The following is a 15,099-nucleotide window of genomic DNA, read 5'->3' as shown; positions in this document are numbered from 1 at the left end:
ACATTCAACATGCCTATGCCTTGGCAAGTGTTCACATGTTATTGCTAGTATTTTAGCCAAGGAGCATCCTAAACCTTCTATTGCAACTCTTTTAGAATTCATTTTCAACTCAATCCTTGGACTTTATGATGAGGAGGACCCATCATCTTAACACATTTATGCAAAGTGCAAATGAGAGAGAGAGAGAGAGAGAGAGAGAGAGAGAGAGAGAGAGAGAGAGATTGAGATTCGTGCTAAGAGACTTTGATTTTCTTAGGGCTTTGTTTTTCTAGTAGTGAATATGGATTTTGAATGTTTGCAAAATCATAAATATTCTATGCTAGCTTCACCCTTCACATTGCAATATTTAGTGGACTACCTAGAAAGTACTTTCAAACATCATTGGTTACAACTATCTAAAAAGTAGCTATTGAGACCATTATCCCAAACAGATGGGTCTTCAAACACACCTCTACCACTCAACATCCATCACAATTAAAGCTACTCTATTCATCCTACGATACTTAGGACTATGGCACAACTCAACTAGCCGACTGCATTCAATACTTGCAATGTATGCTGCCTTGGCAAAGGACCATCCTAAGCCATCTTTTGCATCTCTTCATTGAATTCCTTTTCAATTCTAAGGCACTGGACTTCGAGATGACAAGCACCCTTCACCATAATACGTTCATGTGAAATGCTAATACTAGGTTGAGCAACCCCCATTTTATCTTCCTTGCCATAATTTATAAGACACACACGCATGCGCACACACACATAAAGCCACTTGGCTTCATGAGTGTTTGCTACTCGTCTTTGATCATGCTTTGCTTACCAAGAGGCATAATGTAAATACTTCGATATGTGAGAGAGAGAGAGAGAGAGAGAGAGAGAGAGAGAGAGAGATTATTGCAAAAAGCTCAAGGGTAGTCTACCTAGGGAGGACTTAGTTGCTTCGCATATAGCAATTTCTTCTTCTTTGCCATGACTCTTGTATTTCTCATGTGACTAATATAATTACTCATTACAGGAAAAAGAAAAGGGAGGGGATTCCCGCTACTAGACTTGGGGCTTTTTTGGGTTTTGTTTTTCTAGTAGTGACCGTGGATTTCAATTTTTGCATGCGGACCAGATCATTAAAACAATATGCCAGCCAGCTTCGCCCCTCCACGTACACTGCCATATTCAATCCTCGACTCGCACTGCCATATTCAATGCACCGCTTGTAAGATAACTTCTACTCGTGCTGCTCAGTATGGCGTAAGCGTGGGAGCACAGATTTCACATCATAATCAGGTTTCCTTTTAAGCGTGCACGAACATCCTATGAAGCATGGATTCCAACTGAATTTAACGTTGCCAGCCAATATAATACATGATGTTCCAAACGTACAAAACTTCAGCTTTCTAGCAACAGGGAATACTGCAGCAGAACATGCAAAGCATGCGTTTAGCAAGATTCCTCAGACCAAGCCAATTTTCTCCAACCACACTTCCGAAAGATGTAAAAGGTCTCATCATGAATAGCATGAGTGCAGGACCGCACATTATTGCAAGCTCAAAATATGGCTTTGACAAAACTGTCGACCTGTCTGTATCTCAATCTCAAGAATGCCAGCAAAATGGCTAGACAATGATGGGCAAACATCTACTATTATCTCTTCCCCAATCACCTAACTGGATTTGCTTCAGCAACCCAAATGAGATCCTAATCATATCAATGACTAACAAATCTTAAATTTACAGGACTCGTGAAGTACCAGTGCTATGAAAGTAAGAACCTGAAGACATCAGTTAATGTGACAATGCCCTCAACACGTCGGCTGCCAGCTTCTACACATATAATCCTTCTGACACCTGCATACACAACCATATGACCATAACATGCCCATGAAAGAATGGCTCAATGATACTTTCAGGACTAATTCTTAAACATATAGACCTTACCAGGTACAGAGAGACGCTCTAAGATGCCTAGAAAAGTTTCTGTACGGAGGCACATTTGGCATCTGAGAACAGGAGCAGTGCCTGCTGAGGCACTTCCATCATGTACTAATTGCAAGGCCTGAAGACAACCAGTAACAATTTGTTCAAAGTGGCTCACAATATTTATGTTCACCATGCATCATCACATAAACGAGAAAACCTTTACAAGTTGGACTCAAAAAGACAAAACAAAACATAAGCATCATCAGGTTATATTAACAAGTATTGCACAGCATTATCGAACAGAAAAATTTATCAATCAGTTGGCGTTAGTTTTCAGCATGGTTGTAAAAATATGTTACTCTATCCTAAAAGCAACTTAAAACCTAGTTCTTTTTGGCAAGATACGGTAGAGAAATTGTTTGAATCTCAAATAACCTAAACTCATGGGAGAAACATATTAGTATAAGGAGCATTTAGCTCATCCCAAGGTGCGGTTCAAAGGGAAAAAGAAGTATCGATTAAGTTGGTACCTTATGGTACTAATACATAAGATACGGTATCTAAAGTACGGCATTGTATGAACCCTTCCGTACGTGCTACTAGTGCAACTATGGTTTTCAGTGCACAGCATTGACATGAAAGTGCTTCATTCTTTAAATTTTGAAAACATTCTATCAACATACCGATACAATGGAACAAACATATGAAGTTGTCTTAGAACTCTTATTTTCAATGCCAAACCATCAACATCATATACATGTGCACTACTCCACCAAAACAATGAATTTCCATCCTGGGCACCTAAGAGATAGATCAAGCCTCCATCCAAAGTCCAGGAAAACATCTACAATGTGTTTTGGAGTGACTGAACTTAGACTCCATCTCTGACACTTTTGTGAAACCGCCATTCTATAACTCGTCAGTAGGGAATCTTCCTCAAAGCAAGGATTATCCTCGGATGTGTCAAAAACTGTGGTAAAAAACATCCATGTGTGATATATGCATAGCCCATGCCATAGCAACTATCAGAGATTGTTGTAATGAGCATCTAGAGAAGGTGTAGCTAATAAAGCATAAAGCTTCAATGAGACAACTTCCTCTCTCTCCATATTCCTCAAAGCAAACGTAATCGAAAAACTGTCAGTAACAATGTAAAACTTTCCATATGAGAAATATGCATCTCATCAACATAGAATCTAATCGCATAAGGATATCTGCAATGAGGTTCTAAATAAACTGTAGGCATCAGAAGACTGCCCTCCAAGGAATTCCTTTCTCTCTGCCTTGCTCAAAGCAAAGATTATTCAAAAATGCCACCGGTAGAACGTTTCAAGAGATACACATGTGAATTACCAATATGGCAGTCATCATAAAAGTGATTGTTGCAACAAGGGGATAAAGATAATGTAGGCACAAAAGACTGGGCTTCTATCCAAGAAATGCATGATTCCCTTTGCACATTATCCAAGGGTCCAAATAGTCCAAAGGATCCAGAAGCACATCTAAGACACGAACTGTGCATAGGCTGTTGGAAAAGCCAAAAGACAGACATCAGTGTCTGTAAACCAAGACATGGAAAAAGACCAGCACTTGCGCATGCTGATCATGCAAGCAAACATGGGACAGTCATATTTGGTGACAAGTAACAGGCGCAATCTTTCTTCAAACAATTGTGGAATCAGGAGGAACAACACCCAAGAATATACATGTCCAAGAATGACCCCTCTGAAAGTCCAAATTAGAAGGCCAACCTTTCCAAAAAAAAAAAAAAACATATAGGAAGAGAATCTGGTTGATTTACCATTTATCATATAGTGATTCTATCATAGGCCTGTGGATAGTGCCATCAACCTAAAGTGAGCATATCATACACCCTTAAAATAGCTTCATTGTCAAGGCCTGGAGGGTCTTGAAGAGAAGGGTAAGCCTCTGACTTTTAACATACTCCATTTCCACTGCAATGGAAGAGAATTTGGATCTAGTCCCTCATTAAATACTTCTGTTTGAGATTCCTACCGCCGTTGAAAGTGATTCACATTCAAAGACCTCTCTCCAAACCTTCAGCACCATGAAGATATCATGTCTTAGATGAGGGCAGGTAATGACAAAAATCTATTCACAACATGAGGGGCGGATAGACATGCCTACATCACAGCAACACTGCCTTGAGTGGGTCTTTTTCCTGGCGGAGACATTATCACTCATGATAGCCGTCTGACAGTTAGGGATAATTCTACTTCCTGGTTCAACCAATCACCACTTTTTGTTGGCTCTCCCTTTGGAAAATCTGTTCCATGACTCAGCTTAATTAAAGTGTTATTGGCTCTAGGGTCCTGTAGATATGAAGCCACTTATTAAACAAATTAATGTTGGCACACAGGTAATGCCAAGAACACACTGAAAATCAGAAACGATGCTGAACTTTAGTGGTGCTTGGAAAACACTTTAAAGATGGAACACACTCATTGCATTTTGAGCTCTTTATATCTCATAACAACCCAGGTAGCTATAAATTATGCATTACTATCTGACTGCCAAACTTGCACGATAGCGTCCTATAATTGTTAATGGTTTTTTGTAAAGGTGAGAAAACTCTAAAACCCAGAAGGACAGCAAACTCACAAGGGAGAATGTTGAGTTCAAAGACTATGCTCAGTGCATAAAACAAAAGATCAACCAGATGGATCATTGATGAAGTTAGATAGGATTGTCCCATCTGGTTATATCTTTAACACATATGGTAGCTAATCACCCAGCCACATAGCTAGTCATTTAGTGCTCTAGAAATCCATGAACCCCTTCTATCCATACATTGAAATTGTATTGCACATCACTTTGCACTATATATCACATATCACACTTTGCACAGTACACTTTGATATCCAGTGCTTACTACCCATTGTACAAGGTTCTATCTCATAGGCTGTTTTCCACCTCAGTAGAAAACCCATCCATCCCTCCCCAAGGATCCCAACTATTTAAGGCAAATGTCACTGAGGATGCAGCTAAGGGCAGGGGAGCAGCTCAAGGGTATCAATGGCAGCTAACAGGATGAGGGGCAGATGGTGGGGAGGAAGATTGTTGATAATGATGGATGTCCACATCAAATAAAAGAGACTTCCCCATACTTGTCATACTGCCAAAATACCCTGCTAAACAAAGGCTTCTCCTCTTCCCTCTTGTGTGTTCTTTCCTTGTCTTCTTCTCTTGCTTGTGGGTATGTGCCACATAGATCAAAGAGGCGGTTGAGCAAAAGCATTAGTGGAGAGCACTACAGGGATCATGAGACCATCAGCACTTCCCTTCGCCGCCTAGACTACAACGAAAGAGGTGATGGCAATGTAACTCTGGTACAATGAGTTTGTGAACTTTGTAAAGTGTTTTCTCACCTTCTCAGTATTGAGTGGAGAGAGTGCACTAGATGGTTTGGACAACCTTTCGCTGAAAAAGTTCACGTAAAAGACAAGCTGTTATTTATTTAATACAAGAGGTCTTCTCTTGGAAAAAAGAACCAGCCACAATGGCTCATGATCATCAGACAAACAGTGCCATAATTAGCTAAAATAAACACAAGCACACACACAAGGACACAAATGCACACGCAGGCGTGCACACAAATATCGAACTTTTGTTAGTAAATTGACCTGCTGTGGAAAGTTGAAGCTAGCAACTAAACTCATACTTTCAAGGAGTATAATAGGTTTGCACAATCATGATTGCTCTATTACACCACAGCTTCGCCACATTTAATCAGGCGAAATCAAGCGTAGGTGTGGAATTTATCATTTTATGATCCCAATACCTGCTCAACAGTAAGTTGATCAAGCTGCACATGAGCATATGTATTGTCCCTTGCCAATGCTGTTATGTCACTGCCCAAAAAACATCAGATCAGATAAAGGAAACAGCCAGCAGCCAAGACAAACAAGCAACACACAAAGGACACTATTTCACACCAATGAGTGTCCCAGTCAAATTACTCTTAAGATCAAGTCACATGGTACTCTTGGAAAAACATTCAAGTATGCAAACCTAGATAAGTTGCTGCTTATCTACAGAAGACTCAATAAATCATGAAGAGAGCACACCATCAATTGCACCAACGATCACTTACAACAACTTGCAGTTCCTTGGAACTTCATAAGCCTCACAGAATGCTATCATTAGCACCTCATAGAAATAAAAGACCATATATGCATAAGTATTTAAACATAGAAAGGAAAGAGGCAAATTGAATTCAGCACCAAGAGCTGTGGGGATATGAATGCAGTGGTTCTTTTCCTCCGCAAGCATTATTGCACAAGTTAGGCTAAGTAACTTTGGGAATAAGAAGCAAACCTTCTAGCATATATATCCAATAAAGAACCATTGTCATCTATTATTGGTATTGCACTCACGCCTTCTGTAACATAAAGTGCAGGCTATCAGAACCAACTACAGTTAAGAAATCCCCACAATTTTGAGTAATAGGTTATCCTGCATACCAAAACATTACTTTTCAGTTACAATCACTTTGCATTAAATACCTAAAGTTCAGAACATCACTACAAGCTGCTTATGAACTATTCTAGGGTCCTATCAAGGTATCACAGCTTCACTTAGCCTATACGGACAGAATATATTTCTATTCAAGCATCAAGTCACGTAATGTGCCCTCTATGATGGCAAATTCACACACATTTCTGAGGACATATTAGTATTAAGCAATAAGGGAAAAGACACCAAAAAATGAACCAAAGAAAAGTTCCTTCTTTTAAAGCTTTCAAAACACATACCAGGCTGAATGCACACAAAACATGGAAGGCACTTCCAACATTTTCTTTTTCAACACTAAAAAAAAAAAAATCCCATCAAAGTTTTCAACATGTTCAATCTACAAGCATACAAATCAAATAGCCTGAAATTACAATTAGGCATGTCTGCTATAAACTTCATTGCCGTGAGCTCACTTGATATTCTCAATCAAAAATGTACCCATCAACCAAATCATATGAAGTGTATGCCTAAATCCTGCCTCAAAATAAAATGGTATACAAAATAAATGTCTTTATTATACCTTGCATTAGCATCCTTAAGGCAGCACTCAGAGGTGCACTGCCCTTCAGTATTGCAAGAGGACGACTAAGGCGATCTCTCCTTTCAAGTGCCCATGTACCCAAAGGTAGAGAACCTATCGGTTGGCTTAGGAGAGGTAATGATCCAGCTGCATGCTGGAAGTTCCTGTACAGGCCTGCAAAGACAGTTGAATAAACCCATGTCAAACAACTCTGCACAGTACTCAAACATGCTAATTTCACTTGATGACAGCCACCTATTCCCACAGTAATTTATTCTCCATTAAGAGAAGAAAAAGAATATACTAACAATGTAGCCAAAAACATGCTGCAGTAAATTCATGAACTTACATTTCAAGACACCAGACAGTGAAGCCAAATGTAACAGCTGCGGTAATGATTGCTCTTGTGCTGGAAAATGCAGCACAGGTACAGTAGTCACCTGATGATATAGCAGCCTTCTGGAAACTTCTTTCAATGTATCATCAGGCCCCACCTATCATCATAAAAAGGCCACAAAACTGATTCCCTCTTTCTTTTTGTAATGAGAAAGCTAACTCTCTCTCTCTCTCTCTCTCTCTCTCTCTCTCTGTGTGTGTGTGTGTGTGTGTGTGTGTGTGTGATACAGACATATTGTCAAGCTAAAAATGCATTAGCTTGACTTAAGCAGCCCCAAAACACAGTTAACTAATGTAGAAAGCCTCTTACTTCAAAAGAAACGCAATCTTAGAGAGTTATTGTGTCTCACATACAAGACCCTAATTTGGGTGCCCCAAACTATCCATAAATATGCACGCAGCTGACCGCTCTCCCTCAATCTTGTTTTTTCAGGTTTCAGGAGCCGTAACTCTGCTGCCCACACCTTGTTCGTGGAAGACATCACAGTTAGAACTTCCACCAGCCACGTGCTACCATTTGGGGCCTGATCAACAGTTTTCCATGGTTGTTTCCAGCTGTCCCCAGGTCCCAAGAGCTGTCGCCTACACTTGGGTGTTGTCACCTACAAATTGTTGCTGTCACCAACAGCTGGCAGCTTTTGTAATGATCTTCTCTCTCCTCTGAATGTTTCGTTTGCAGTTTCTGGCTGCCACCCTAACATTCAGTCACCTCTCCTGCATTTTTAGCTAACAACTATCGTGCAGATTTTCTCTCTCCTCACGTACCTACGTTTTTAGTCTTTCTCTCTCTTGCACTATCATCTACATCAAATCCAACCTTCCTTGGCTGTGTTTGCTGGTGTTCGACACTTAGAGGCTGCCTTTGCTGCAATTCGAGATCCGTTCTGAGTATGCCACACTCTACAGCTCATAACCTTTGCCTTGATCCCACAAATATGAGACTTCAAGGTTTAGTATTCACTGTATAGTATCTTTGTTGCATGAGCACTATATATTTCATTATTCATTCACTTAATTATGTAATGTGTTCACTATCTCTATAATATCCTAACCCTAACCCTAACTATGTTCTGCGCTTATCAGTCTGTGCTTTGTCATTCAATTAGTTTTATGCTTTTTGCATTTAGAGAATTTCTTCACATGGCATGCAAGCTAGGTACTCTTAGGGAAACCTTGGCCTTTGATCAGAAACACTTCACTTCCATAGTACTTCTTTTCTCCAATACCAAGTACGAAACCTACTATTTCAGATTCTATGCCAATTGATTCTGTATTTTCTGTTGGATTGGAAGATGCTTATCAAGAAGGGACTCTTCAAGACGAGCTTTGGTTTGTGAGTAATGAGGAAGACATGTACTTCTTCATAAACTCAAAACTAGGTAAGAAGCTACAAGAAGAACATGTAAGTATTCCTACCATTCCTTTTCCTTCAAATGATTTTATTTCTCATGGTCTTGGAGTATATAAGATGAATACTTAAAGGTAACACGCCAAAACCTCTATGGCATATGCCGCATGTGCAACATGCGCTACAACTTACAAGTACATACATAGCTCTTTACAAGGGCGATGTCTCACTTCCTCAGGTCACACGTGAGCGGTTTACGCGGCCTCCAACTTCCAGTGACAGAGGAGACAGAGCTGTTAGACTCAAAGTATGCAAATGACAGAGCACTCTACATAGAAGGCGATGAGTTGATGCTGGAGAGAGAGAGAGAGACTGGCTCTTGAGGTGTTCTGTATATCAGCGGAAGCGAAAATCAACTGGCGAAAGTCGCTTGGTTTCCTTACAAACCCGGACTCTAGTATGGAGTGGAGCATCCACTTGGGATTTAGATAGGTGAGCAGAGGGCAAACTGTGCGTTACCTAGGATTCCAGATGGAACTTGACATCACTCTTACCCAGCAATTTCTTCCAATCCTCGACTCTATTCAGTGGAAGCTGACCTACTGGGATACTACTCGTCTATCCCTAGCAGGCCGAGCCCTAGTGGTAAACCAAGTCCTCCTACCGACGACCTGGAACATCGCCTCGTGTTGGTGGTTCTCCTCCTTGTGTAGTGCAGCTTTGCCACCTAGTACGGAACTCCTTTTGGTCCAGGTTAGACGGTTCCAAGGATTCCCGTGCCAAGGTGGCGTGGGTGACCATCATCCAACATCGGTCAGAGGAAGGGCTTGGGATCATAGATCCAGAGTATCAGAGTATGGCCCTCTTGGGCAAGCTAGTAGTCCGTAGCCTCACTCCAGGAGGGCAGACCTGGAAGGTCCTATTGCAAAAGGGTCTTCAGGATTGTAGAACAAACCTTGGCAGTGAGTGGAGGCCGTCCTTGAGATGGATCTTCAGGACAGCCCAAATCACCCTCCCAAATCCCCCTTCCTACACAGCTTGCTCCGTGTGTGGCATGGCTTCCGTAAGGCCCTAATCCCGAGCCCCCCAAGCTGCCAGGAGAAGATAGACCGTCAGTCGATTTGGAATCCCCAAGTCAAAAATCGGGAAGGGGCACAGATTGAAAAGCACCTCCATATCTAGTGGGCAGAAGGCCGGCCCGGCTCGTAACATCAGGACATGGCGGGAGGTGTACACGATGGTGGATGAGGAGATACTGCAGCGAGTATCAGGCTGCCAGAGAGGAGTGGAACTGAGGAGAAGGGAGATAGACGCAGCAATACCTCAAGAGTGGCTTGCTCCCCCAATTCGAGAGCCGATAGAGCCTGGGGAGGTATGGGCCACTAGGTTTTCACCAACAAGTATCCCCCTAGAGGTGGCAGGTAGAGTGGGGGTGCCCCACCCTGGGACCTTCTTCACTATGCAGGAGGGGGGAGCGTTTGGCCCTTGAGAGAGGGCAATAGGATCAGGGGATAGCTATCCTTTCATGGAGAAGTCTGCGAGTGATTGGCCTTCAGGGGAAGACATGGTAGCTGGACCCTTACGTCTTTTGGGAGGAACTTAGGGAGTATAGCCTTTGGATTTGGGAGGGCAGGCCACTTAATAAGCTGGAGTGGGACCCAGAAGAGTGGCTATGACCGGTCACTGCGGTCGCCAAGAAGCCATTGAGGTTCCTAGAGTACACTCCCAGGATTGGTAGACACGTATTGATGCACGACATGGATTGGGCACCGTCACGTAACAGGCACTGGGCGAAGCACAGCATCACGTAGCCTTTCCGACAAAAGTTCTGGCACCGTCTATGGGATAGTTCGAGGCCGAGAAGGGTATCGTATTTTTTATGGCTGGTGGCACACGGAGGCTTGGCAGTGGGAAGTTGGCTAGCCCAAATGCAATAGGGAGGTTGTAAACGTTGCACACAACAACCTATGGAAACCCCAAAGCACCGCCTTTCGTTGTGGGAGACAGCCCAACTAGAGTGGAGAGAAGCGTGCCGCATCCTTCGTCATATAGCACCCAACCTTCGATGTATCTCATGGGGAGCTTTGTGCTAGTAGACAGTTAGCCAGGGCTGTCACTTGTTGTATGAGGCGGAGATGCAGGACACGATATTCATTATTGTGACAGGGTCATGCGCAGTGGTCGGCTTGAAGGCTCTAACCATCCGCTAGGTACTGGAGCCCACAGCAGACCACTTTGAGGTATGGGAGATCATAGGGAGTCTTACTGGATGGCATATCTGGAAGGCGCGGTGTCAGGAGGCTTTTAGCGGAGAGAGACTTTCAGCATAGGCGACTTAGTAGAGCTCTCGACCTCCATCATCCACTTCCTCTGCGGCCGATGGGACCAGGTGCAGAGCAAATCCAGGGCTCGATAAAAGCTCCGTTGTCATTTCTTGCACACTTGGGGCGACCAAGACCTGTTTTTCATGATGCAAGCAAGTAGCCCCAGATGGCAATATACCCCCTCCCCCACCACGATTTTTTGCCCCCATCCCCCCTAGACCACCCTGAGAGGCTTGTACATCTGATAGATTTGTGACTCTGCATCAGCTCCAGCTATTCTGTTTGAGCATGAGCACTTTCTTGTATTCAAGATTTTTCTAAAGTAATATAATTAGCCACATTTTATTTGCCAAAAAAAAATTGCATTGTCGTTTTGTTCATGTAAACATGCATCTTTGCGCATTTATCCCTTTACGATCACCCTTGGTGTGGTCGACTCTGGATGCACCATAATCGTGGCATTGCACATAGCAATCTCCGAAGGCGCTACTTTTCTTATACTTCCATGCTAGCTTTACTTATCTTGCTTGCTTCCCTGTTTTTCCTCTCTCCATATATTCTCTATATGATTGGCACACACATATACACTTAGGAATCCCTAGGCACTTATACTAGTGGCCTGTGGGATTGTGTTGCTTGTGGTACAAAGGTCAGGGGGCTATCCATCCTTATTTTCCAATACTTCGAGACACGATGACTCAATGGGACAAAATTTGATTCAAAACAATCACTTGAAGCTAAATCTTTTTCAACAAATCACACCAATCCTTTTTTCTTTAAAAATTCTTTAAAAAACAAAGAAGTCCATTGTTGATTCCATTCGCCTTTGTAGGACTTAGTAGACCCATGGGCAGCCCACACGCACCCTTGGTCCAAAGCCCTAGCCTCTCTAAAGTAATCACTTGGACTCCCTTGGTGAGATAATCATCGCCTCTATAGACTTGGAAGATTAGTGGCCAGCCAACGTGCACCCTTTGCTCGATGCCCTAGTTGATTTGGGATGGGATGCCTTGAGGTAAAAGAATATATATATTAAGGGCTTATTTCTCATAGCTCAGTTTGGGCCTAAGAGGCAGTGTTGAGCTAAAAATGCATTAGGTTGACATAAACAGCCCCAAAACACACTTAATTAATGTAGAAAATCTCTTATTTTAAAAAGAAACGTCATCCTTAAGAGTTACTGTGTCCACAGACAAAATCCTAATTTGGGTGCCCCAAACTTTCTATAAATATGCATAAAGCCCACCACTCTCCCTCAATCTCATTTTTGTAGGTTTCAGGAGCCGTAACTCTGCTGTCCACATCCCGTTCAGGGAGGACATCGTGGTCAAAGCTTCCATCGGCCACCAGCAACCATCTGGCGCCTGATTCCAATCTTCCATGCACGTTTGCACCTGTCTCGCTAGGTCAAGGAGTTGTCGTCTACAATTGGATGTTGGTATCATGATCTTCTCTCTCCTCTAAATGCTTCATTTACACTTTTTAGCTGCCACCCTAACATTCTCTCACCTATCTACTGCATTTACACTTGACAACTATCGTGCAAATTTTCTCTCCTCAGGTATCTACGTTTTTAGTCTCTCTCTCCTACGCTGCCGTCTATATGAGATTCAAACTTCCTTGGCTTCGTTTGCTAGCGTTCAACACTCAGAGGCTGCCTTTGCTTCGATTCGGGATCCGTTCGGAGTACGACACACTCTATAACTCATAGCCTCTGCCTTGATCTAAGAGATATGAGAGTTTAAGGTTCAGTATTCACTATATAGTGTGTTTGCTACATAAGCATTGTATATTTCATTATTCATTCACTTTATTATTCATTGTGTTCACTATCTCTTCCTTGGCTTCGTTTGCTGGCGTTCAACACTCAGAGGCTGCCTTTGCTTCGATTCGGGATCCGTTCGAAGTATGACACACTCTACAACTCATAACCTCTACCTTGATCTAAGAGATATGAGAGTTCAAGGTTTAGTATTCACTATATAGTGTGTTTGCTGCATAAGCATTGTACATTTCATTATTCATTCACTTTATTATTCATTGTGTTCACTATCTCTGTGTTATCCTAACCCTAACCCTAACTATGTCCTATGTTTATCAGTATGTGCTTTGTCATATGATGCAACAGTGACACTGGGCTCAAAAAACTCTCTCTCTCTCTCTCTCTCTCTCTCTCTCTCTCTCTCTCAACCCCAAGTGAATAAAGTATTTGCAACAGGCTTTTTGGCCAGCCAAGCACGATCAAAGGCAGGTAGCAAACACTCATGAAGCCAAAAGCCTATGAAAAAGCAATGCTACAAAAAAAAAGGGGATCGTGAACTAGATATAACAACGGTGGAGCCAACAATATCCATACAAAGAACAACCACCTCTCCGAGTATAAAGCCAACCAAAACCATAGAAGCAATCTGCCATTAAAGCAATCCTCGCAAACGATCTATATGACCATAGATGCCCGCGGTCGAATCAAAGATAAACTCACAATGAGCTCCCTCACCCGCTCTCTCGCTCTCTCGCTCTCTCTCTCTCTCTCTCTCAGAGTATAATGTTGGGCTCTAATCATGATGCAGCAGTGACACTGGGCTCTGGTAATGATGCAACAATGACTATCATGATATAACATTGATGGTGGAAAGACTACTTGTGATACAATAGTAACACTAGAGAGACTGTTGTCATGTAACAGTGGTGGAGTAACTCTCACCCTGGAATAGTGACTGATTTGTCTGCACTCATGCAACAATGACTGTTATTGTGTAACAGTGTCACTGAGAGTCTTTGTGGATAGGTGTTAAATCCCTGATTACAACTTAATTACAACAACAAACAATTACTGCAAATCTGAAAATACAAATTTACTTACTAATCTTAGACAATGCACGCCCGATTGGCTCCAAAATTGGTGCCCCTTTCGGTATTTCTTTAGCTTTATTGAAGAAGAAGTTGACTTATAATGGGATCCTCCCAATCCCCATTGCAATCCAAACTCCCCTTGATATCCAAAGTGACCAATAAGTCTTCAATCTATTTTGCCCCTTGATTCAGGCACTTAATTGGCCTTCACCCACTTCATAGACGATGGAAATGCCCCAAATTCAATGGCTAGCTAGTCCTCCACTTGAATTTAGCTGAAATTCACGTTCATTTCTGAAAATCCAAGTCTTGGGTTTTCCAATTTTTGGCACGTTTCCCATGGCTGTTACTAAACCCTAATTTTTGCTGTAATGGTTTACAGCAAAGAAATTTGCAATTTCTCAATCTCCAAGGATCCAAATGCTGAGATCTTCAAGGCAAGGCTATGAAATGGCTGGGAGATGAGAGAAAAAGCTGTAGACAGAGAAAATTCAGAGCTTTATCTTGAAGAATGACTGAAAATAAATCAAATACAACTGCTATCCTGCCACAACAGCATGTAGATGCAAAGAACTGAAGAAAATCAGTCATTAATTGCTGCTGCCTTGTCTCAACAACCTGTAGATGCTCTCACCTGTTGTTGATTGGACTTCTCTTGCCCCCTGGCTGCCTCAAAAGGTCCTCCAATCGCTGCAAATTAAACCAGCAACATCTCCTCCCTCTCTCTTGCAAGCTGAATACACTAAAAATGTCTCTCTTCAACCTCTAAAGACGTTTTTCAGGCTTGCATGGACATTTTTGACAAGTGGCAGCCTTCCCAAATGGTTTTTCCAACACTATCCATAATTAAATATTAATTTTTAGTCTTTAGATACTGAAAATTAATCTAATAATTACTTCGGTGCTCTGAAAAATAATCTGGCTGGCCAATAATTAAATTGGCTAGGCAACTTTCATTCCCAAGTGTCTTTGCATCATCTTTGACCATCACATTGGCGTTAGGTAGCATTAAACGCCACTTCTCTGGTGTCATCAACTGGCACTTATGGCCAAATGAATGACCTAGGCCAACAACTGGCACCAGATACCACCAAATACCTGTGTGTCATAACTCATAGCAACTTTTGCCTTTGGCATCGCGTGATTTCCTCGGGTCCTGGGCTCGTAAATTTACTCTAACCCCAATTACACCTCACATTGCAACATTTACTT

The 15,099-nt window shown here is 42.2% G+C and overlaps 1 protein-coding gene across 1 annotated transcript in view; it reads right to left on the bottom strand.

The window, feature by feature from the left end:
• Positions 1–1,482: 1,482 nt before the first annotated feature.
• The window catches only part of SNF4 (sucrose nonfermenting-like protein), a 106,925-nt gene continuing 93,308 nt past the window's right edge, over positions 1,483–15,099 (bottom strand). The window contains exons 7-12 of the mRNA XM_087700169.1: positions 7,316–7,460; positions 6,967–7,140; positions 6,249–6,312; positions 5,713–5,782; positions 1,929–2,046; positions 1,483–1,838 (exon numbers count right to left, since the gene is read on the bottom strand). Coding sequence (XP_087556295.1) covers positions 1,747–1,838; positions 1,929–2,046; positions 5,713–5,782; positions 6,249–6,312; positions 6,967–7,140; positions 7,316–7,460 — 663 coding nt within the window. The 3' untranslated portion in view covers positions 1,483–1,746. The remainder of the gene's footprint in view (positions 1,839–1,928; positions 2,047–5,712; positions 5,783–6,248; positions 6,313–6,966; positions 7,141–7,315; positions 7,461–15,099) is intronic.

The sequence above is a fragment of the Lygodium microphyllum genome, chromosome 2, assembly GCF_053477565.2.
Source record: "Lygodium microphyllum isolate KBCC chromosome 2, Lygodium_microphyllum_v1.1.10, whole genome shotgun sequence".
Taxonomy (NCBI): domain Eukaryota; kingdom Viridiplantae; phylum Streptophyta; class Polypodiopsida; order Schizaeales; family Lygodiaceae; genus Lygodium; species Lygodium microphyllum.
Note: the sequence above shows the minus strand (reverse complement) of the source record. Positions and strands in the feature narration are given on the sequence as shown.